The sequence below is a fragment of the Lissotriton helveticus genome, chromosome 7 (assembly GCF_964261635.1).
Source record: "Lissotriton helveticus chromosome 7, aLisHel1.1, whole genome shotgun sequence".
Classification (NCBI taxonomy): domain Eukaryota; kingdom Metazoa; phylum Chordata; class Amphibia; order Caudata; family Salamandridae; genus Lissotriton; species Lissotriton helveticus.
In genome coordinates, this window is record NC_136068.1 from 1,930,362,123 (window position 1) to 1,930,388,182 (window position 26,060).

Sequence of the window (26,060 nt, forward strand, 5' to 3'; positions counted from 1 at the left end):
TGCTGAAAGTAACTGTCCGTGACGATGCCCCCGTAGACTGCCTCCTGGGGAACGATCTCGAGAGCTCCCCGTGGGCCGCTGTGGAAAGAAGAGAGCATCTGGGGATGTTGGGTCTCCCGGACTGGGCGTGCGTAACCACCCGGTCCATGGCCACCCGCACCATCCGTAGACCAGAAGAACCAGAATGGGCAGCACCTCCGCCCTCGATCACTCCAGAAGAAGACTTCCTCCAGACCGACCACCCGGACCCCACCCCAGAGGGGTCCACACAGCCCCCCGAGCTTCCCGACCTGGCTCAGTGGCGTCAAGAAGGGGGGCCCACCCAGGAACAATTCCGGCAGGAGCAAAAGACCTGCCCCTCCCTCGAGGGATTGCGACAGCAAGCGCTCGCCCAGAGCCAAGGAGACACCACCGGGGCCCACTGGGTTTATTGGGACAATGATCTCTTGTACAGCGAACAGAAAATCGCAGAACTGGGGGCCGGGCGAGTGCTAGTGGTGCCCCTCCACTTCAGAGACTTCCTGTTGAACCTAGCCCATGATGTCCCCCTGGCCGGGCACCTGGGCCAAGACAAGACCTACCACCGCCTGGTGACTCACTTTTTTTGGCCCAAAATGAGAAATGACGTATCCAACCATTGCCGGTCCTGCCCGACCTGCCAGGCCAGTGGGAAGAGCGGCCGCAAACTCAAGGCACCCCTACAACCATTCCCCGTGGTGACCACCCCGTTCGAAAGGGTGGGAATAGACATTGTGGGGCCCCTGGACCCCCGAACAGCACAGGGACATCGCTTCATCCTGGTCCTGGTGGATCACGCTACCCGCTATCCTGAGGCGGTCCCCCTTCGTGCGATAACAGCCCCAGTAGTGGGTCGAGCCTTGATGGGGATCTTCTCTCGAGTGGGCTTCCCCCGGGAAGTCGTCAGCGACAGGGGTACGAACTTTATTTCAAAGTATATGAAATCCCTCTGGCAGCAGTGCGGAGTCACTTACCGATTCACCACCCCCTATCACCCCCAGGGGAACGGGCTGGTCGAGCGGTTCAACCGCACCCTCAAGGGGATGATCATGGGGCTGGAAGAACCCCTACGCCGCCAGTGGGACGTGCTACTACCGTGCCTCCTCTTCGCCTACCGAGAAGTCCCCCAGAAGTCCCTCGGCTTCAGCCCCTTCGAACTCCTGTACGGACACCCCGTTCGCGGGCCTCTCAGCCTAGTGAAGGAGGAATGGGAAATGGCCCCCCTAAAGACCCCTCCGGACGTCTACAAATACCTCCTGACCCTCCGTAATCAGACTCGGAAATTCAGGGAGATCGCTAAAGCCAATCTGGAGGCCAGTCAAGAAGACATGAAGAAGTGGTACGACCAACATGCCTCCTCCATCGAGTTTGAACCGGGTCAGCAGGTATGGGTGATGTCCCCCATCGAACCATGTGCCTTGCAGGACAAATGGACGGGGCCCTTCAAGGTGATCGAGCGCAGGAGCCCCGTCACCTATCTCATCGACCTGGAGTCCCCCCGGAACCCCCTCCGGGTCCTCCACGCCAACCGACTCAAACCCCACTTCGTGCGCTCAGAGCTCAGCCTGCTGATGGCTACCGACAGTGGCGCGGAAGGAGACTCCGAGCCCCTCCCTGACCTACTGAGGACCCGGGAAAGAGATGGTTCGGTGGACGGGGTCCGACTCTCTGAGGCCCTGACCCCAGAGCAGCGTCAAGATTGCCGGGCCCTCCTGCTGCCGTTCGCAAACCTGTTCTCTCTCGCACCCGGAGTCACCTCCTGGTGCCTGCACGACGTGGACACGGGGGACAGTCCTCCTGTTCGACACCGGGCGTACCGAGTACCGGATCGGGTACGTACATGCATCCAAGAAGAAGTCTCCAAGATGCTCGCCCTCGGAGTCATCGAACCTTTGGACAGTCCCTGGGCCAGCCCGGTCGTCCTGGTCCCCAAGGCCGCGGCCCCGGGCACCACCCCTGAACTCCGGTTCTGCATTGACTATCGGGGTCTGAACGCGGTCACCCGTACGGACGCTCACCCTATCCCCCGAGCAGATGAACTAGTCGACCGCATGGGGGCAGCCCGCTACCTAAGCATCTTCGACCTGACAGCGGGCTACTGGCAGATCGGCCTCACCCCCAGAGCCCAAGAACGTTCCGCTTTCTCCACCCCGGATGGGCACTACCATTTCAGAGTGATGCCCTTCGGCATGAAAAACGCTCCAGCCACTTTTCAAAGACTGGTGAACCAGGTATTGGCGGGCCTCGAAGAATTCAGCGCCGCCTACCTGGACGACATTGCGGTATACAGCCGCCACTGGGCGGATCACCTCCACCACCTCAGAGAGGTCCTGCAGGCCCTCCAACAGGCCGGCCTCACCATAAAGGCCAGCAAGTGCCAAATCGGCCAGGGGTCCGTGACCTACCTCGGACACCAAGTGGGGAGCGGTCTGGTGGCCCCCCTCCAACTCAAGGTAGCTGCCATTCAGTCCTGGCAACCCCCCGAGACACAAACCGAGGTCCGAGCCTTCCTGGGGCTCACCGGATACTACCGGCGGTTTGTAAGGGACTATGGCAGCATTGTGGGGCCCCTCACGGAGCTCACGTCTAAGAACCACCCAAAAAGAGTCAACTGGACTCCCGACTGTCAAGCAGCCTTCGAGACGCTGAAGGCCGCCATGTGCACCGCTCCTGTGCTCCAGGCCCCCGACTACAGCCGCGAGTTCATCGTGCAGACCGATGCCTCCGACCATGGTATTGGGGCCGTCCTCTCCCAAATGAACCCCGAAGGAGTGGACCAACCAGTGGCCTTCATCAGCAGACGCCTACTGCCCCGAGAACAGCGCTGGAGCACCATTGAGCGAGAGGCCTTCGCGGTGGTATGGGCCCTCAAGAAGCTCCGGCCATACCTCTTCGGAACCCATTTCCGGGTACAGACGGACCATCGGCCCCTGCAATGGCTCATGCAGATGCGGGGGGAGAACCCCAAACTATTGCGATGGTCCATCTCCCTGCAGGGGATGGACTTCACTGTGGAACATCGCCCTGGCCAAGACCACGCCAACGCGGATGGCCTGTCCCGCTTTTCCGCCTCGACGAGGAAAGTCCCCAAGAAGATGGGTGACTCTCCCCGCCTTCAGCTGGGGGGGACGCATGTTGGACAGGCCACATGAAGGGCTCGCTCCCTCCCCGCAGGACAGGGCCCGGGCCACCGTCAGCACCATTGCCCGGCCCAGCCGCCATCTTGGACACGGCACCACGCGGCCGCGCGGCCTCAGCCCGACCCCAACCCTGGGCCTGGCCAGGCCCCGACATCCCGGCACCACCCTCCACCCAGGAGGTGAACGGCCCACTTGGCAGGTCAATGGGAGTACGAAGTGTCGATGGCTCTCCCCCGCCAGGTGCCGAGCACCCCCAGCCTCCTTGGGCGCTGGCTCCGCCCCCCTGCTGGGTGTCTGGACTCCTCCATCCCAGACCTCCCGACCTCCAAGAGCGAGGGTCCGGACATCAAAGGGCGCCAGACCTATAACTGAGGCAGCCCCAGGACAGGAAGGCAGTTGTATCCTGGAGTCGAGAGACACCGAGAAGAACTCATCCTTGACGGACTGCTGGCGCTGCCACAGCCCTGCCTTGTGAACTATTGCCCTGCCTGCTGGCGCTGCCGCGGCCCTCTGCAACCTTCATCCTCGTGGGACCTGCTGGCGCTGCCGCGGCCCTCTGCAACCTTCATCCTCGTGGGACCTGCTGGCGCTGCCGCGGCCCTCTGCAACCTTCATCCTCGTGGGACCTGCTGGCGCTGCCGCGGCCCTCTGCAATCTTCATCCTCGTGGGACCTGCTGGCGCTGCCGCGGCCCGTAGAAACCTCCATCCTCGTGGGACCTGCTGGCGCTGCCGCGGCCCGTTGCAACCTGCATTCTCGTGGGACCTGCTGGCGCTGCCGCGGCCCGTCGTAACCTTCATCCTCGTTGGGACCTGCTGGCGCTGCCGCGGCCCGTTGCCACCTACGACCTCTTCGGGCCCTGCCGGCGCGGCCGCGGTCTGACCCATCCGAACACCGAGCTCGAGGATTGTGAGCTATCACCGTTACACCTCCGTACCCGTGGGTACCAAGACTGTCCCGCTACCCCCTTCCCTTACTAGAGACTAGAATTGAGAGGATCATCGTGTCCTGAACGCCTTGTATCATACCACTCTACTACCAGAAGTGCCTATAAAAGGTGTTACCCTGATCTTTGTGTGGTGTCCATCTGTGGGGGGGGGAGTTACCTGTCTGTGCGATCACTGTGCTCGGCCGACCCTTCAGGTCTCCGTCTAACACTCATTGTTTTGTGTTGCAGAAGAAAGCTTTGGAAGTATTTAGTAGGCATTTAGATTTTTTCCAAGTTAGGCGTCAGTGTTTTGTTCTAATACAGATCTTTCAGTTTTATGACCTATGCTACCGGGCGAAGGATTGCTTACTTTACTTTAATGCAGATATGTTTTGGGTAAATTTAGGCTTCATCCACCTACTCACATGTTCCCAACCTCCACTTTCAGCCCTTCCAATGGATCCATACTGACATTTGTACAGCAAAGGAAGCACAACAGATCTTTGAGGTATTTACGGATCATTAAAGCGGGCTCAAATGATCCTGAACCAATCTTCGCCAACTGTTACTTATCGAAGAGATGAAGCAATGGCGCTGTTTCAGAGGCTCGAGAATAAAACTTCTTCGAACTGGACCTTAGCGAGGAGCGGTTTGGCTCCAGTGAGCTGGACAGGCCTGAAGACGTGTCGTGGTGCTCTCCGCTGAATATCTCAAACCCTATATACCAGGCATAAGTGGAGGTTAGGATTGTGTGATCCCTCACTGGAGTTACAACATTTGCTAGGTGCTTACTTTAGCCTAATGTCTGCGGTTCGTGGCTCTCTACTTGACACTATGAAGCTGGGCATGAATCATGATCAAGGTAAATGGCTTGCCAATAATTAATTACTGCAGGAAATGTGAGAGATTGATAGAAACTACTGGATGATAGGCATGTTTAATTGCTAAAAAGATGTACTTGTCCAAGAAGTGGGATGCTTGCAAAATCCCCTTGTCGCTTTTGGTGCCATGCAGTAAAGTGACAAGATATGCTAGTGATCTCATTATAACAGAGCTCTGATAATAGACTCTCTCATTATGCTAGGGGTTATATTATATCAGGGGTTGTAGGGCATATTATAATTTGGCATTTGAGACAGAAGCACAGATTTTTTGGATTGTTAAGAATAATCAGGGCCACTGGAATTATGCAATTGTGCGGATCTCCGATTCATGCATAGTTATAGGTTTGTCGCATTTGCCATATAATCCATGATCTGCCGCATAATTTGCAGATTGTAACATAAAAATGTGTTTCTAGCTCAAATGGTTCAAAAGTTACTAAAAATGCAGCAACACTTGTTGCAGCACGGTTTAAAACCCTTTACAAAGCTGGACTGGTCACCTTTCTGTTGCTTATTGCCATATTTGGGTATTAAACGGGTACTAATGAGGTGTTACCTATGCCCAGACAGTCATTTTACAAAACTGTGCCACATTATGCAGCATAATTTAACTATTATTGACACAGAATTTATTCAACTCTGACACATAAGTTGGCCCTCTCCAGCCGCATAATTTCAGTGGCCCTGAAAATAATATAGATGGAAAACAATGCACACAATGAGAATGAAGGATTGTGTATAATGAAAGGGTTGCTAATATTGGTATCTGGTTTAATACTAAGGACTTGAAATAAGGAGATGATTTTGTGGCATGGTTATTTTGCTTTTCATTTTAGTTTTACGGTTTGATTTGAAATCAAAGGAAATGTAGCTATCTATCATTATTCATCACAGGTGGGGACTTTGATCAAATACACCAAAGACAACAGTGAACAACTAAGCATCAAGTACATAATCACAGATATACACATTCTAAAAAGACATGACTACTTTAAAAAGCAAAACATAGGTTGGCAGATCACAAAAGAAATTGTAGCTCTAAAACAACAAGAAATGATATTAGCACATTTTGTGAATCTAAATAACACAAATAAAGTAGTTTATGGGTTGCAAAACCTGTTTTTCAAGGGAGATACTGTACCAAGTGTGATGAAAGCTTTGTGAATTTCCTTCATTACATTCTTATAAAATTCCTTCTGCCAATTGTTCAAAGGTGCCCAATCCTCATCAGAGAAATAGATGGAAGCATTCTGAGATATAACCTGGACATGAAACAAAAAACATAACACTTAATATTAAGTAACACCAGAGAAATATGACTACAATATAGCCACTAGAAACACATATTTCAGTGCACATACCCCCATTAATAACCCTGACACCTTACTTTCCTGTTGAGAGCAATGCCTATTGGCTAAGAGCCTTCACATCATTTCCTAAAAGCAAAAGTGTGTACTTAGGAGCTAAGGCGGCGAAATGTTCTATTACAACCATTATGGCGAGTAACCGGTATGATGGGGCCTCTGTCGGCACAGGCAGGGACCCTTAGCAATCCTTCCGACCATCCCTGATGGGACTGTTGTGATTTCCAGGAGCACCCTGAGAATATTTATCACACCCCGATGAGACTTCTATGGATTGCGACAGATATTGACATTCAAGATAGCCTACAGCTGTGTTAGTCCCTTTCAAACAAGAGCTTGTGTATGCTCCAAGACCCTTATAAGATTTGGGGTCTCGTGGATGCAGGAAATAGGCTCCAAGCCAAGGATTTGGACTGAATTCATGTTTTCAGTTACAGATGAACACAAGGACGTCTCAAAAAAGGTCACGCTTTCAGGACTTACAAAGTTCTCAATGTGGATCCTAATGCAATCATTTCATCACACTCATATTTATTACCATGTTTTGAATGATGTTATTTCCATTATTTGATCTTCTCCTTCCTGTCACCACTGAGGTACAACTCACGCGGCTTATGGGGACAGAGGGTTTAAATAGCCTGCAGAACTCTGCAGTGTTCCCCTTTAACATATTCTTATATTAGAATTTAAAATGAACCGCTCTTAATCGTGTCTTCCACCATATTTTTTGATCTCCACTTAAATCCCTGAATCAAACTTCTTAGATGCCAGAACTGGTTTGGCGCGTCTCATATTTCTCAAAAATACAGCCGGCTATTTGAACTCATATTATCTTTCAAAGCAAATCAATTGGATATCTCTTTCGGAGCCAAGTGTGCTAAAGAAATCGATTCATTTTTTTTAAATAATAGAAAACGTTACCTTATGAATAAAATTCAGTTCTGTTACGTTGCACTCCCGAGGCAATGCGGTACACATTAGAGTGAGCTTATCTCGATAAACTAGGAACTATTAATTGTTTTATAGTCTATTTTAAAGCCAGACACTCAGAACTTTTGGGGCTTGTAGGGCATGAAAGGTGGGAGGACCAATCAAGATCACACAGCTAAGAAGTTAACAAATTAAGATCTCAAATGCACCAATGAGCTCAAGGGCTGCATCTACCAGGCTTTTTTAGGTCAAGCCTGGGCAGGGCATGCGCTGATCTGCGAGGCATGATGGATTTGGTATACGGGCTATCTGGGACTTTAGACACAACCACCGCTTTTGGTTGGTTAGTTGGGCTGCTTTTTAACATTCCTTTTCTCTGGTTGGTTAATATTGTGCATATGTCCCGCCTTTCTGGGTTTGATTTCCTCCCAGAGGACATCACCAATTGATTCTTTTGGTTGGCCAACTCTTGCCATCTCTTGACTCCACACCCTCCCCCCCTCACATGCAAATGCAGCGTCCATGCATGTCATTATCCGGAGGGGGAACATTTAGGCCCTTTTCTACAGGCCACTGTTCTGCTGAAGAAGGTCATGGAATCCCAGAGGTAAGATCAAGATTAAACAAGCATTTGCAATGCAATAGGTCTCGCATTACTGAAAGTTTGACCTATTGGTGTTGCAAATAAAAATTAAATGCCAATAGCTCAAACTTTCAGCAATGCAAGATCTATTGCAACGCAAATGCTTGTTTAGGAGAGTAGCTGGGAAGAGCTACCTCTAGGCAGAAATAAATATAATAAGACTCAGACAAAAACCCACCAACCTCCCTGTAAGGACTTCCCGAGGTGTGACATGGTGGGGTAACCTCCGGGAGCAGTCTAGAACAGGGTAAGAGGATTAACAGGATAAGCAAAGGTGAGAGAGAGAAACACACCACAGCAGCAAGGATGCAACACAAGAGAAACCCTCAGCACACCCGGAGTGACTGGATCTGTAATGAGTGATCTCAAGGTCAGGGCTGAAGGCCCTGCAATAAAAGTAGCCCAATGACAATCAATATAGATACATAACACACATGAAAGCAGACAGAGGAAGGGTAGACAGTTTGAGCTCACTCAGTATTTCAGAGGAGATGGCAATAATGGGCCCCAAAGGCACCAGGAAACACCAGGAGGGCAGTCAGGCAAAGCAATTGTAGTGATGGAAACAAACTGACCAGGGATACTAGAGTGCAGGATTCTAACTGAGTAAATGAGACAAGGCAACAAGGGACAGGAGAAACCTGAACAGGGGGCGGGAACAAAACAATTATTGAGGAAGCACAACGCGGTGATGAACTAAGCGAGTGCTGGAGCGTACAACGAACAGAAAGTTGGCAGGCCCCATCTTGATAGTTCTAACCCCTTTTATATTAACAAGGAGGCGCTGTACTCCCGGATCAACACTGTGGATCCTGTCTGATCATGCCCTGGCCCTGTTAACACTGGACTGGGGTGGGAGGCTGGATGGATGGCGCACATGGCGTATGCCTTCTGCCTTGCTTGCAGACGCCACATGCAGGGAGGACTTGGGGACCGTCATATAAACTTACACCACTCATAACTGGGGGACCATGGACCTAAGGCCGATCGAGTGGGACACTCTAAAAGCGGTAGTATGGGAAAATGCATTAGAATTATCTGTGGAGTGAGTAGAAGGCTTATAGCGGATTTAAAGACCCAAAATGACCCATTAGCAAACCTTCAGAAACCGGAGCTATACACAGCTGGGGTGTGCGCAGCTGCACTGGCGGCTACCAGGGAGGTTTGCTCCTTCTGGGACGCACTGGACAAAACAGGCCTTAAAACCGACCGGTAGTTACTACACGCTGAGGGCGACAAATCAGGTAAAACTCGGGTATGGATTCTCAGGTGAGAAACAGTGATACCCCTCATTGTGTCCATACGGATTGCACAGAGTCACTTAAAATCCCAGCGGCTGGATATCCTGACAATCCTACTGGACCACTTAAATTCATTTACAGAACGGGCCCAACGGATGTTGAGGGTAGGATGGAAGAGAGCCCGGCCAGGGTGGGGTTTCCCAAGCTATAGAGGAAGGCCATGCTAGAGTTAGAGGAGGAACTCTCTGTAGAGGAGGTCTATCATGCGTACTCCCTGGCTCTTAAGGAAAAATTGTCAGAGGTTATCTGGAGGAAAGGCACACATGCCTATTGCCACCAACGATGAGAGAAGAGGTGGCGTGTTTAAGACAGACACCAGCAAACAGCTGTAGGACTCCAGTGGGAAATGGAAGGGTTCGATATTTGGGGATTTTGGTCACTCACACTGAGGTCCAACACCAGCGCCAGAATGTTGACAGGGTCAGCCTAGAGAACTATATAAGCTTTTGGAACAGGCGTCCTCTATTCGTAAAGGGCAGGGCAGGGCAGGGCAGCAATAGCAATAATGGTATTTCTACCGTGCTGCCTGTATCTCGTATACATTTTTCTGTTTCCACTGACGAATATTTTTTTCCATCAGTTGGATAGCCTATTGGTGACGCTCCTATGGGTGGGTAGGTTCAGCAGGATGGCGCTTACAACACTTAAACGAGACCTGGAGGATGGGGGTTTGGCGATGTGGATGTACAATTTTATTTGTATGCAGCTCACCTACAACACGCAGCCCGCTGGCTCACGGAGTCGGATAACTGGGTGTAGAGGCTCCGAGGGAACAAGTTTTTTTGGGAGAGGGGAGGAACCCTACCCAAGTTGCTGATGCAGGGGGGGGGATCAGGACACTCGATTCCATCCTGGTCACTCACATTGCGCGGATATGGGGAAAAGTGGCGCAGAAAATAATTTACAAAACTCCCTTCAGTAGGGAATTTAAACTGTGGAACCTGGTACTCTTTAGAAGAATTGCCTCAACCATGTCTATGGGACAGTGGCCAGAGGGGGGATTCCTAGTGGCGGGTGACCTTTATTCAGGGAACACTTTTATATCTTTTCAGGTGGTACAAGACTCCTTTGAGTAGGACCAGCTAATTTTCTCCATTATGCCAAGCTGAAGAACGTGGCAAAGGACCTCTGGACGGACTCCCCGGCGGCCCCTCGACCCTCAGGGGTCCTTGATGGGCTCCTCGGGTGGGGAGAAGGACACCATTCAATTACCTATTTTCACAGAGCCCTTAGGAGTGATATGCAACCACGACAGTACCCTGCGTGGAGAGCCTTGGAGAGAGACCTAGGAATGTTCAACTCAGATAGGGAATGGGACACTGCGTTAAACCTTGTTTGTACTGTGTCCTGTAACAACAGGTTTAAACTCCTGCACTTCTATTTTCTGCCCTGCAATTACGTCACTCCACATGGCCTCAACAAAATACACCCTGCAGGGGCTCTGCTTGTGCGGGCTGTGGGGTGGCTGTAGCCACTTTCATACATTTAGCTTGGGAGTGTGCACAGGATTAAATATACTGGACACATGCAGTGCCAGCCAACTAGTCTTTGGAGTCACACTGAGGTCCTTGGTTCAAAAGATGCAGGTCCAGTCCTTTTCACCCATAAAGAGGGTAGCAGGTAAGCACTGCAGGGCAGCAGTTCCTTCACAGCAACAGTCCAGCAGAGTGGCAGTCCTCTCAGCAGCACAGCAGTCCTACCTGGCAGAGTCCACAAGTCCAGAAGTATACTGAAAAGTTGGAGTCTGAGGTCCAACATTTATACCTGTGACCATTTTGAAGTGGAGGAAGCTTCTAGAGGTTTTCAACCACTGAGGTGTCAGGCATCCCTTTCCTCCCTGTCTTTGCCTCGGCTTGTCTGGTTTCATAATAGACCAGTGTCAAACCCGTTGTGTCTGTGCTCATACAGAGCCTTTGTGATGTGCAAGTATGGTAGGTGACAACGCCTCCCCTTCGTTAACTCAGAACGGTTCATCCTGACAACACCTGTCTTACCTATGTCTCACTGTCTGGAATCAATACACAAAGACCAACTGCTAGCCGGCTACACCTACTCGTGCTTCAGGAACAAGCTGCAGGCACCAATAGTTAGAACAAGAAAATAGCAACTTTCTGAAAGTGGCATTTTCAGAACTGTAATTCAAATTCCGACTTTACCATTGAAGAAGGCTCTTAATTACAATTCTTTAGCCACCAAACTCACCTGCTCCTAATTGGAAGCTACGGCTTATTAAATGTAATAAGGTAACTTCAATCTTATCCTATGGGAGAGGTGAAAAACAAATGTAACATTTTTTAACTACTAGGACAAGTAAAACCTTAAAGTATATGTCTAACTTCTTGAATATGCTGCACCTGGCCTCTCGGCTGTTCAGGGCTACCCTGGGAGTGATTTATATGTACCAAAAAGGAAGGTTTCAGCCTGGCAAAATGTTTATTTTACCAGGTCGCGATGGCAGTTTAAAACTGCACCCACAGGCTGCAATGGCAGGCTTGACACACGCTTCCAGGGCAACTTAAGTGGGTGGCACAAGGGTGCTGCAGACCAACTAGTAGCATTTAATTTACAGGCCTTGGGTACATGGAGCAAAGTAAATTAAATAGGCTAACTAGGTGTAACCATTCTACCATATTTAAAGGAAAGTGCACATGCACGTTAGCACTGGTTAGCAGTGGTAAAGTGTGCAGAGTCCTAAAGCCAACAAATACAGGTTCAGAAAACACGTGAGTGAAGGCAAAAAGTCTGGAGATGACCCTACAGAAAGGGCCAAGTCCAACACTTCCTAACACATGGCTTCACAAGAGCCCCATGCCAGGCACACTACTGAGCATTCAAAAGTGAGACTCAAACCCCAACTCATAGTCACAAATGTCCAATCTGTTGCAACATCAGGGCACTTCTGAACTAAAAATGTGATATCAATAATCCCTCATAAGGGCATTACAGAGGTTTATTTTTGGGCATAGTCATCTCAACAAAGTCTATTTTTTGTCAAATTATGTCTTTTTCACTTACTATGTGTTCTCGGTCACTGTAAGTTGACTGGAAGATTATTTTGGAAGTGATAAAGCTGTAAAAATCCATTGAATAAGAACATAGTCACATGATGGTAGCCAATCTCTCATGGTTCTCTGGTCCAAGGTTGGAAGTTCATCCAGATCAGTGATAGTCAAAGCACGACCCATGGGCCGCATTCGGCCCTCCTGACCCTTAGATGTGGCCCCCTGGTCAACCGCAGCACTGGGCAGCTGTTTGTTTGACTCAGTACTATGATTAAAAAGATGTTACATAAACAGGTAAGCCTTTATTTAAATGTTAATTAAAGTTTAAGAAAGGAAGTAACTAGGTTGTTCTGCACTGCTTAGCTCTAGAAACACCAGCATTTTTAAAAACATCTTACAGCCAAAGTGTAAATATATAATAAGGTCTCTTCAAAAATCAACAAGCATTGGCATAGCCAATAGGTCTCGCCTTTGGGACCTTAGAAGTTCTTAGTTACCCAGCACAATATTCTTTTTTTTTTTTTATATATATTTTTTTATTTTAACAGTAAGACAAGAGTAGGCAATACAGACATCAGGTGTTTCGCAGTGAAATACAGAACAGGGCCAGGCGGGGGAAATATACAAAGAAGAATCGCTGTAAAAAGTAAAAGGCCCATCACGGGTACACATACCGGAAAAAGGAAATAAGCAATCCACCAATCAATCAAAAAGCAATCCCACCCGCGCGACCTCGTCCACAATGTTACAGGATAATTAAGCCAGCGAACACACCCAGACAATAAAGGATCCGTGAAAAATAAACAGCCCATCTCTCGTAGAAAGAAAGGGAAAAGACAAAAGGGGCCATAGAACAAAAGAAAGGCAAAATAAAACACCCCACTCCTAACCCCCCACCCTGCACCCCTGCAATGGCTACAGCCTAACCCCACTAGCAGCGTGCCTGTCGCCCAAGAACTACCCTAAAGGAAGGGAAAAGAGAAATGGGAGGAGGAGAAAGCAAACACACTCCCGGTCTCCCATACCCCCCGCCAACAGCGACCACCCCGAGACATGGTAAATCAATATTTAGCAATTATACAAACCAGTCAGGGGAGGATAAACAACAACCACCCAATTCCCGTCACAATATAGGCACAACCCCGGTTTTGCCAAAAGCTATTATATCGGACCCCATCGATAAAGTTCAGCCCTGGCCAGTACGGTCTGTCAGAAAAGTCTGTAGCACTCGAGCCGCCATTTTGATGGTAAAGGCAAAGCGTCCATAAAAGTTCTTGACAGCACAGGAGGATCGAATACAGGATAAAAGTTCACGGCTCGAACGAGGAAAGGTGTCCAAGAACAGCGAGTATCCGGAACCATCACCAAGGAACTCGTAGCCACATGGAAGACCGTCTATAGATGCGTTGGGCGGCCGCAGGGTCAGGCAAGAGACGCTAGCGAGAAGCACGGGCTGGCTCGTCGGTAACAGGGGACCGTCAAGGTTCATGAATTCCGGGTTATGCACGGGGACCTCGACCTCCGATGGGCAATGCACCGCTGGTACCACCTCTAGCTGGAAACTAAACGAGGTGTCGTCCTCAGGTTCCAGGATACCGTCCACTTTCACCATCAGTGTCCGGAACACAGCGACTGTGTGCGAATGGAGCGCCCCAATGGCGGCCACAACGGCCTGCAGCGATGGCGTGCCCTCCGTCCGCTCCATCCCCTCTCAGTAGGCGACAGAGGGGATGAGCCCCGGAGGCCGGCTACTCCGGAGTCGCAGGCCACGCAAATCTGGTATCAAATAAGGGGCGCTCCTCGTCTTACAGAACACACCTTGGCCGTCAGAGAGGGCCCCAGCCTGTCGACCCCGAGAAGGCAGCAAGGTCTCCGGGCACCGGGCCCCCACCACAGCAGCCGGCGTGACACGCTGGCGTGTCCCCGGTGTAGATCGTTCAAAGGATCTTCACAAAAGACAACAATTCAGGCACTCTTCGGGAGACCGGGCTCAGTCCAGGTCTCACGGCCGATGTTGTTCAACTCTGACCCGGGTAGTCCAGAAATCGAGGCCCCGGCTTCCACACAGTGTTAGGCCGAGAATGGAAACACGGCATATCTTCGTCAGCCGATGAGGTAGAAATCTCGGGATTGCACCTTTAGAAGCAGTAGACCTTCATAAACAAGGAGAGCAGGCGTAAGGTCAGGATTGAAGACAGGATAATCGAGCTGCTGGCGGAGGTCGGCGGAGCCGGGAGCTTACGCTGCCATCTTGGTTCGTAGCGTAGCTCCTCCCAGCACAATATTCTTGGTGCAAAAACATCAAGTGTTGCATGGCTAAACACTTATAAGGTCCTAACTGCGAGACCTATTGGCTATGACAATGCTTGTTAGACCAGTCAACGATTAAGAACATGTAGCAAATTATAGATTACGGCAGTGGCCACCAGAGCAAGTCATCAGGAATTCTATTTGGGGTGACATCTACTCTACCTTATATCCAGTTTGTTCAATAACTGTTGAGATAGCGGGGAATGATTTAATAATTATGTGTGGCAACGCGCACATGTTTACGCACGCTATACAAGTCAATGCAACCCATATTTTCCCTGTCTAGTAGAATGCGAATCAAACTGAGAGATGCTTAAAAACGAAAACTGGATTTTTGTTGGTAAGCTTGTACTAGCTAGATTGGATCCGCGAATCAATTGTTTAACTCGTTGTCACTTGCTAACACACCCAAGCCCAAAAACAAAAGTGCTATTTTGGATTCTTTTTAGCTACGGCGACTCACGTATGCAGGATGTTTCATCAAATTACTACATTAAGCGGCAACAGAGAGCAAGCCAAGTCTATCGACAAAACCGTCATGTGTGCCACAATTGTGCAAAGCACTTGCAGATCTCCCAAAATGAAACAACACATTAGAGGGTTGACTATCTTCCAGAATAAAACCCAGAGCATTATTTTTGCAATACAGAGAACATAAGTCGCGTGGAGACACGCAACTTATTACAGCAGTAATATTACACAGAGCAGGGTCCAGTTGGGAAAAGCGTGCCTACAGAGGAAGAAACAGGCGCAAGATGGAAAGGATAAGCAGAGGACTTAGAAAGTGTGCCCGCATACCACTTAGAAAGAGACAAGAGAAAAGTACCTTCCCTGGGAACCACAAATACAGGAGAGGTAATGAGGCAGGCGTAACGGAGGGACGTCTGCTACTGAGAAAAGGGTCTCCTGATTAAAGGAAACGATGGAACGAACACCAAAAGAAAGAGGACATAGAATCGAAATGAGAAAGAATAGTCCAATAACTGAAACGATTGGGAACATGAGTGGGTGTACTGAATAACAGGAAACGGGGTGCAAACACAGATCGATAAAGAAATAAACTAGACTTGGGAAAGGGAAAGAATACAAAAGCTGATAAAGCGGGCACAGCCACAATGAAAACAGCCCCGCCTCCTGTACTCACGATAGGACGCCTCGCGTGCATCATTTCGGTAAGGCTCTCTCCCAAAAACAAACCAGCAAAGGAAAAAATAAGCCCAAGCCCGCGAGTGGTGCGCGCGAGCACCAGGCACTGTGTTTTTAATTATCGCGCACACGTCTGGGCATGATAATTTAAAACACATGGTGCCCCTGCGGGTAAACGCAAGGAATAGGCCATGGGCGGAGCAAAGGCGGGACATGCACCCGCTTTTGCCCAATTGTGTGCTGTCTTTGTTAAAAAGACGCACGCAAAGGCCAATAACCTGGGACAAACCCAAAAGCACACGCACAAGCGTGTGCAAGCTTGTGGTGAGCTTTCCGAAAGCCCTTACATAAAGTCGAGCAGAGCAGCGCATACGCGATGCGCTAGGCTGCATGCGCTGCACTAGGCTCGACCTAAAAAGTGTATTTCATTGACATGCAAAACTGTTTCACTTTATAACAACAGATTATATTAGTGCATTAAGAAGTATTTTCATTTTAAGTGATGGTTTTCAAACATAAATTTAGAAACATTAATTCTTCATCCCCACCCTTAAAACGTCAATAGTGAACTAAAACTTCGGTTCATTAGAGCACTTCACCCCTGCAAATAAGCATTGCCATGTTGACGTCCCAGGTCTCTGGAGGCTCAACGATCCTTGGGGACACGGGGGCAAGGCCTAGAGGCCTTTCAGCAACTTCTTCCCATAAGGTCCAGAAACATGACGCAGGGCACTTGGAAGGCTTTGATCGGCTCAGAGGCATTCTGTAAGAGTGCGCGCACGTTGAAGAATGCACCCTATCGGGAATACCAACACATCCAACCAACACATCACAGTTGGTGACGGGACCTACCCATAACGCAGGGCACACATTAGATGGTATATTTACCAATTTACAAAATCTCTCAATAACTGATGTCCTCCCTATGACTTGGACAGACCATTATTTGATATTAGGCACTATAAAATTTAGTGAGGCACCCTCCCTTAAACCGCCCCCTTTAAGGCAGGAATCCTTCAAAGTATGGAAAGATATTAGCATTCCTGACCTTAGAGTATCTCTGGACAACTCTAAACCCATTTTCTCTACTGACCCAGAGATAGCAACAACACAATATCAAGACTGGCTGGTCCACGCTACTAATGAACTAGTACCAATCAAACAAATGTCCAAAAATAGAAATTCTCCTTCGGCACCCTGGTATACAGAGGAACTTAGAATACATAAACAGCTTTGTAGAAACAGGGAGAGGCACTGGAGGAAAAATTATGATGAGGAAAGCAAAGATAAGTACAAGAAACTGCTAACTCAGTATAAACGTCTGATCCTGGAAGCCAAAAAGAAATATTATAGGGAGCAAATTGAGAAATGTAGTAACTCTAACAAAAAGCTCTTTGACATAACCAAACAACTTGCAGGAGCAACTCCTGATCTGAATCCCCCAGCCTCACAAAAGTTTTGCGACTCAATAGCCTCCTACTTTTTTACTAAAGTAAATGATATCTTCTCCTCATTTACATCCTCTGATAAACAAAAAAGTAACGATATAATAAGGCCACATACTGACAAAACATTCTCGCAGTTTGCGCAAATCTCCGAAAATCAAACCCATGATATTATCAAATCCATTAAATCGGGCTCAGCACTGGACCCCTGTCCTTTGAAAACCTTACGCCCATTAATGGATATCTTGATTCCGGTTATAACCCAGATATGCAACCTAATGTTCCAAACTGGAATCTTCCCCACCCCTCTAAAAAAAACCTTACTGAAGCCACTTTTGAAAAAATCCGGCCTAGATAAAGCGGAGTTGAAAAATTACAGGCCCATAGCTAACCTTCCATTCTTAGCCAAAGTGGCAGAAAAAGCCATGAACACTCAACTTGCGGAATTCATCGAGCAAAACCAGCTGCTCGATGAAACTCAATTTGGATTCCGTAAGTTTCATGGTACAGAAACAGCGCTTATTAAGGCAGCGGATGACATCCGACTGATCCGAGATCAAGGGGGATCAGCACTATTGGTGCTTCTAGACCTGTCAGCCGCGTTCGACACGGTCGACCATAAGATCCTGGTCGACCGTGTCGAGGGGATGGGAGTAAGGGGCCTAGCCAAGAATCTGCTGACATCATTTCTGGCGGACAGATCTCAGGCAGTCGCCCTGGGACAATTCGAGTCAACAGAGTTGTCCTTGCCATGTGGGGTACCCCAAGGTTCATCCCTGAGTCCGACACTCTTTAATATCTACGTGTCGGACCTTGCAAAAACCATCAAAGCGCATGGGATGAACCTTACCTCATATGCTGATGACACCCAGCTGATTCTGACGATTAGAGATGACGGGGAAGCAGTAGCGGAGAGTTTTAAGGCAGGAATGCTGGCTATCGGTCGGTGGATGTCCGAAAGCCGCTTAAAGCTGAATTCGGAAAAAAACGAAGTGGTAACCTTCGGTCACCTTAGCCCCAGCTGGTCTTCGGCGTGGTGGCCACCATCTTTTGGAGCCCTGCCCAAACCAACCACGAAGGTGAGAAACCTAGGTGTCACCTTCGATGATAACTTGAATTTTGTGGCTCATGCCAATCAGACGACCTCGGTGGCTTTTTACAAGCTACGCCTGGTAAAAAAGATCCTGCCATTTCTCCCTGAATCTGTAGGCAGAACCCTGGTAAGTGCCCTTGTCCTGTCGGCACTAGATTACTGCAATGGCTTGTTTGCCAATGCCCAAATCAGGGTCATAAAAAAAATGCAGCTAGTACAGAATGCTGCGGCCAGGCTACTCTCGGGTGTCCCAAGATTTAAACCAATAACTAACACCTTGAGAGATCTTCACTGGCTTCCAGTAAAGAACCGAATAAAGTTTAAGATTTTGTGCATTGTGTATAAAGCTTTGCACCAACAAGCCCCACAATTTCTGAGAAAACACCTCATGCCATATCAACCTTCCCGACCACTTCGGTCCGCGAAGATGAACGATCTAGTAGTGCCACGAACTAGATTAGTTAACTGGGGAGACAGACGCTTTTTGGTGGCCGCCCCTAAATTGTGGAACACTCTTCCGCAATCAATTAGATCTAGCCCAAATCTGCTGTCATTCAGGAAACAGCTGAAAATGTATGTAAATGTATTTCGATTTATATAGCGCACGAATCACCCAGGGGTCTCAAGGCGCTTGCTTAGGGAACCCGTCCTGATATTCCCCTGTGAGATACCCCGGCAGGGTATCCACAAGGTGAAAGCCAGGCCTCCCGCCGCGAGGGGCCGTAGTGGAGATTAAGCAAGCTATTGCCCAGAGTCGCAGAGTGTGACCCCGTGAGTCAAGTAGGCACTGGAGCGAGAATTGTCGAGTCCATGGAATTTAGAGCCCGAGACCCGCCGAGGCGGGGAATCGAACCCTGGTCCACGGCCGATCTCAGCTTCCGGGTCTGCCGCCTCTAACCACTGAGCCACGCTTCTCCACGTAAAACATGGTTGTTTAACCTCTAAAGTCTAGAAGCCTAAGTAAGGAGAGTTTGCAGATTACAGCGCCGAGACGCCTGCGGGCATTTGTTCGCGCTTTATTAAATGTTAATAAATAAATAAATAAATAAATAAATCCAATTCCGCTGTCCTGCGACACTCCCTATTGAGATCAAAGTTTGAAAGATAAAAATGATTTAAGGTATCTCCCACTTTAACTTGCCTCCATACCTATGCAATGTAAGGAAATAACTGACCTCTCTGTACTATCCATGATAGAAAGCACCGCATGTGCACGCCCCGTCCAGAGATCCAGCTCAGACTCACCTCCTCTGACTCCTGATAAAACATGCTTCCTGGCTGCTTCGGGCGAGTTTCTGCTGTTGTGTCTCATAAGTGGCTTCCAGCAGGTGTACACTCCAATGCACCCCGCTGTCACTACAGGCGTGCACTCCAATGTACTCACTCACAGACCCCGCTGTAACTACAAGAGTGCACCCCAATGCACACACTCACAGACCCCTTTGTAACTACAGGCGTGCACCCCAATGCACACACTCACAGAGCCCGCTGTCACTACAGGTGTGCACTCCAATGCTCACAGGCACTGTGCTCCTATGCAGAAAGGCACTGTGCTCCTAGCAGACAGGCACTGCACTCCAATGCACATAGGCACTGTGCTCCTATGCAGACAGGCCCTGCGCTCCTGTGCAGACAGGGACTGCACCCCAATGCACACAGGTACTGCACTGCACACAGGCACTGCAATGCACACAGGCACTGCACTCCAATGCACACAGGCGTGCACTCCTATGCACACAGGCACTGCACTCCAATGCACACAGGCGTGCACTCCTATGCACACAGGCACTGCACTCCAATGCACACAGGCACTGCACCCCTATGCACACAGGCACTGCACTCCTATGCACACAGGTGTGCACTCCTATGCACACAGGCACTGCACTCCTATGCACACAGGCACTGCACCCAATGCACACAGGCACTGCACTCCAATGCACACAGGCACTGCACTCCAATGCACACAGGCACTGCAGCCCAATGCACACAGGCACTGCACTCCAATGCACACAGGCACTGCAGCCCAATGCACACAGGCACTGCACTCCAATGCACACAGGCACTGCACTCCAATGCACACAGGCACTGCAGCCCAATGCACACAGGCACTGCACTCCAATGCACACAGGCACTGCAGCCCAATGCACACAGGCACTGCACTCCAATGCACACAGGCACTGCAGCCCAATGTAGACACAGGGCAGGGAGTGGGGTTCTTCTAACACGAGGCACGCTCACACAGGATCTCTGACCGAGCTGAGCCTGGGACACTGGTCACGACGCATGCGCAGCAGTGAGACACTGCTCGTGCAGCGCGTGCGCCCTGAGATAGTGTCATACACGACGTGCGCACACGCACGCTTCTCGCACAACCACTCAGCACTCCAGAGGTTGCTCGCGGGACATGCGCACTCGTGGTCTTCCGGTGCGCATGCTCAAAACAGGAAATACCACTCGGTTAGGCAAACACGCATTGGCCCTCGCTCGAGCCCATGACATGGGCAGAGGCGCCCTCCAGGACCCGCCGCGCGAGCCCGAGACATGCGCACTGATGACTTCCGGTACACGCCGGAAGCACGAGCTGCGTCAGGGCGGGGCGCGCGCTCTGCTGGTGTAAGCATGTGCGGGCTCATGTATGTGCCGGGAGCTCACGCGTTCAGCATGTGGAAGGACACCCCGAGGTATCAGGCTCTGTCCCTGCACATTCCTGTGAATGGGCGCCATTTCTCGTGTGTAAAGAGGCGGGTCCGAGCAGAGAGACGCGAATGTCTGTTTTCATTCTGTTGTTGGCAGTTTGATTTTGAGCAACATTGGCCCCGAAGCATTCGAGGCTCCCCAGTGCATGAGATGACGTTTCATAAAGTCAGATGTTTCTAGGCACCAGGAGAGCAAGGGGGCTGATCACAAACTGCATTTAATAGTAGTTTATTCAGTACAACAAATAACAAAATGCAATCACCAGACTACACGCCGAGCTTGCGCCACTGCAGTATTTTTCTCCGTGGCGCTCTCCGCCTGAGTGTGGAGTCTCCGCATAGGTAAGTATACATTTTAGTATTAAATGTTTTTATTGACCAAAGTAAAAAGAAAGAATACAGTAGAGCTACAATAGGTCGCTAATTAGTCCACCGACCAACCAACGGATCGGCATGAGGGGGAGGTATAATACAATTGCCATGGCATGGGGAACCAATGTTACACACAGCAAGCCGCCTACAACCCAACATGGGCCGGCCGAGTCATAAACAAAGTGAAGATAATAGGCGTCCCCCCATACACGTCTTCAGTCCTGTAACTGGGGAGGCATAGGTCCTTTACCTTTACTAATCACCCTGAGTCCACCCAACCTCCTCTCCGGAACCGGCCCGTTGCCATACCGCCCTGCAGCCAGCCTAAGGCACTTAGCTCCTCAGTCCGATGAAATAAACAGAAAAAATAACCCCCCCCAACCAATCCCTTCCCTACCCGGAACCCAACAAACCCCCACCCATCCCTGCAACCTCTCCCTCCCCCCACCCCCATGGTCCATGGTCCTCTTCTACTCTCCCCGTCGGCCTCATCCAACCGTTGGAGCCGAGTCCATCTCCTTCACCTCCTCTTCGGTCTCCGTCAACCTCAACAGTCGGAGATATTTCATACATGTTACCTCCATAAACTCAGAAGCCAATAAAGACAGAAATGGCTTCCACAACTCTGCGTAGCGAGCCCCCTCTCCTGCTCTAGACAACGACAGTTTTTCCATGCCCAGAACCATCCAAAGGCGGTGAAGCCAACCCTGGTAGGTAGGAATTTGCGCCGATCGCCAATGCGCCAATATATTCTGCATTGCTGACCCCAATGCGATGGCAATCAGGCGACCCTTCCGAGACCGCAATGGATAGGTCACGGCGTTAGACAATCCCAGGAGGACATAGGAGGGAAAGCGTGGGATTTCTGTATCGAAGTGAGTGTCTACATCTGTTAAGATCTGGCCCCAGTATTCCTGTAGGAATTTACACTCCCAGAGTACATGAACTAATGTGCCAACCTGACCGCAGCCACGCCAACATAGGGGGTCTTTGTCACTGTCCATCTCATACTGCCGTTCAGGGGTGTAGTACCAGTAGGTCGCTACCTTCGTGAAAGTATCAGTAAGTCCCATGTGGTAGGCCGAATGGCACGCCCTGTCGTATATCCCCTCCCACTCCTTGTGTGTAAGGGACCTCCCCAGCTCCCGCTCCCAGCGAGCCCTGCTTGAATTGTAGGTGTATCTGTGTTTGTGCATGAGCATTTTATAGAGATCTGAGATCAGCTGTTTATCTGTGGAGCGGGTGATCAACCAACGCTCGAAAGACGTCAATCGCCTATTCGCCGAAGATCTCACAGCGGCATTGAACGCTAAGTGCCTGACCTGTAAGTATCGGAGTCTTTCGGATTTCGGCAGACCGAACTCCCGACGGAACTGCGGAAAAGGAACTACACCGTCCGGGCCGTAGACATGATGGAGAGCGCGACAACCGGCAGGCTTCCAACGCGCGAAGGCCCTTTCGTCCGTCCCCGGCTGGAAGTCTGGATTCCCCATAGTGGGGGTGAGGGGCGATGGGAGGGTGGTGAGATCCTGGCTAACCCCCACACGGTCCCAGATCTCCAGCGGTACTCGCATGATAAAGGACGCATAGAGATTAGGGGGCCTGTGCTCCCGACGCATAAAGGGAATCTCCTGCAGGGTCCGCCCGGCGACAGCCTGGCCCTGGAACAACCAGTGTTTCCCGGACTCCCATCTAACCCACTCCACCAGGAAGCGTAACTGAGTCGCCTGAAAATACGTTGCCAGGTCTGGGATCCCAATCCCGCCTTGTTCTGATGCCAACATTGCTATCCGCAGCTTCATGCGTGGCTTCCTCCCATTCCATATTAACTGCGACAGATCCGACTGCATCAATTTTATCCAGCCCGCGGAGGGGCAAGGAGGATCGTGCAGAAGAGGTATAGTATTTGAGGGAGTACCGTCATCTTGACTGCCGCTACCCTACCCAACCAGGACAGCGGGTAGTATTTCCACTGTCCCAGCTCGCGTCTAATTTTCTGCCTCAGCTGGGAGTAGTTAATATCTACTGAGGTCAATAAGGAAGGAGCCAGCTGTATCCCAAGGTACGGGACCGCCTCTGAGGCCCACTGTATGGGAAATGCCGCCTGTAGACAGGAGCGAGTGGTTGCCTCCAGTGACAGGTCAAGGGCCACAGACTTGGTCATGTTAACTTTGAAGCCCGAGACCCGTCCGAATTTCGCGAGGTCATCGAGGTAGTCCCGGGGGCTGGCAAGCGATATCAATACATCATCGGCGTACAGGCTTTATGGTGTGGATGTCGCCCCCAAACTTGATTCCCTGCACCCTCGGGTCCGACCGCAGCAGTTGTGCGAGAGGCTCCATATAAAGGGCGAACAGTAGAGGGGACAACGGGCAGCCCTGTCGGGTGCCTCGTTCGAGAAGGTGAAGAGTTGAGCAAGCAGCGGGGCCACCTGGGCACAAAATGTTTTATAAAAGCTTGACGGAAAGCCGTCCGGGCCAGAAGCTTTAGCCAACTTGAGGCGAGAAATGGCCGAGACCACCTCCTCCGGACAAATGTCTCTCTCCAGGCATTCAGTCTGGTCTTGCGTCAGAGCCGGCAGGGGGATAGCCGCCAAGAAGTCTGCTTCCGCCGCCGGTACCGGCGGGTCAGCAGAGTATAACTATGCATAGAATGCGCTGAAGGCCCCAGCTATAGCATGATCACCAGTCACCTGTGTGCCATCCATTCCTCTTATCTCCCGCACCTCCCGTCTCTGTGTGACCTCACGTAATTTATGCGCCAGTAGGCGCCCGCATCTGGCCCCACCTGTGTAATATGCGTGACGCAGTCGCAAGGCCGCAAATTCTGCCCTATCTAAATCTAAGGCCGCGAGCTGCTGACGCGCCACTTTTAATTGCCGCCATATTCTCGGGGCCCCTGTCCTCCTATGGATCTGTTCCAATTCCCTGGTCTGTTGTGTAAGCTCGTCTCGCTTGGCCCGACGTTCCACATTCTCCGCCGTCGAGATGGAGATAAACTCCCCCCTGAGGACAGCCTTCAACGTGGCCCACTGTGTAGCCAACGTGGTGTCAGCGTTGCTGTTATGGGAAAGGTAGTCCGCTATTACGCACTGAATCTTGGAGACCACCACTTTCCTATACAGCAATGACTCTCGAAGTCGCCAGACCCTACATGAACGCTGCGCTGCAGGCACGGAAAGGACGACCGTAACCGGCGCGTGGTCGGAAAGGGAGGCCGTACCTATGTCGACGCTGGTGACGAGTGCTTGAGTAGCTGTGGAGACAAGCAGGTAGTCTAGGCACGCGTATGTTTTATGGGCAGCTGAAAAATATGTGTAGTCCCTCTCCTCGGAGTGGAGCATGCGCCAAAGATCCACTAGCCCCAAGTCCCTTAAGCGCGCCAAGCCCACAGCTGTGAGAGCTCCTACCTGTGTGGTGCGCTGACAGGACCTGTCCAGTATGTTGTCAAAAACCAAATTCAAATCTCCGCCTAGCAGGAGGTAACGGTCTGTCGTGTCGGTGACGTCAGTGAGAGCTCTATGTAGGAACTTTTCTTGACCTTCATTGGGCCCATATATTGTGCCAATAGTGTAAGTTATATCCCCCACTGCAAACCTGTATACTAACAGTCGCCCCTTAATTTCAGCAGTCTTGCCTAAAACCTTGCCCCTAAACTTTTGTGCCACCAGAATTGCAACTCCCGCCCTTTTATCAGGCCACGAGGAGAAAAATTGAAGGGGGAATCTGCAGGACCGAAGCCGGTGACAATCCTTGGCCAGGAGATGCCTCTCCTGGAGGAGACAAATGTCCACCTGAGACTAATCTAAGTGGGGCAGGATCGCTTTGCGCTTGACTGGGTTATTCAGTCCCCTCACATTCAGTGGGAGGACAACCAAATCATCTGTCGTCATCATGAAGAGTGTAACCGTTTCCCTGCCATTGAAGCAACCCCGTGAATTCCAACCCAAGCGTCTCAGGTCCTCTCCCACCCGCAAGCTCCAACACACTGAGGCAAAGACAAACCCTTCCAACAAGTGCATCATGGACCAAATTCCCTCCCCCACCCAGCCCCCACTCCCCCCCACCACAACTTCAAACTTTTGTAGTCTTTCATCCAGAGATGAAAAGCAAAAAACTAGCATGGGGTAGTGCTACTAGTCTATGCGGGAGCACCCTCCCGCCAACGGCCGTGCAGTCTGAACAGGTAACCAGGCCACCAGGAAGCATTAGGCCCTTCACCTGTACCACCATCTACGGCGACAGCCTCTACTGCCGCTCGCTGGCCCGCTGCAATCTCCGTCGCTGGGGTTTTTTTCACCCGCCTCCGCCTTCGTTGCTGACGCCATTGGGGCCTGAGCTCTTCCGCCTCTGTCTTGGCTCTCTGGACCTCTTCTTCCTCCTCGGGTTGTTCAAGTCCTAGCAGACGGCAGGCCTCCGAGACCGACCTGAGCTGGTACTGTTTATTCTCCAGCCTGAAGATGAGACGGAAGGGGTGTCCCCAGCTGTAAGGAATGTTCTTCTGTTGTAAATGGGACGTGACTGGTTTGAAGAGACGACGCTTGTGTAACGTGAGAGCCGCCAGGTCCTGAAACAGCAACGGCGATGTTCCCTGAAACGTGAGCGGGTGCATCTGTCGTGCCTTCTGCAGTATCTCTTCCTTAGTACGGTAGTCTTGGACACAAACCAATATGTCCGGAGGGGGCCCTATCAAGGTGGAGGACAGAGTCCAATGGGCGCCCCAGCACGTGATTAAAAAGTTCCCTGGCATAACGAAACGTGTCTTGGGTGGCCTCGGACATAGCAACATT

At 50.5% G+C, this 26,060-nt stretch overlaps 1 protein-coding gene across 1 annotated transcript in view; it reads right to left on the bottom strand.

The window, feature by feature from the left end:
- The window catches only part of LOC144767888 (uncharacterized), a 71,709-nt gene extending 51,747 nt beyond the window's left edge, over positions 1–19,962 (bottom strand). Inside the window, exons 1-2 of the mRNA XM_078651239.1 lie at positions 19,449–19,962; positions 6,111–6,231 (exon numbers count right to left, since the gene is read on the bottom strand). Of these exons, the coding sequence (XP_078507365.1) occupies positions 6,111–6,231; positions 19,449–19,472 (145 nt within the window). The 5' untranslated portion in view covers positions 19,473–19,962. The remainder of the gene's footprint in view (positions 1–6,110; positions 6,232–19,448) is intronic.
- Positions 19,963–26,060: the final 6,098 nt, after the last annotated feature.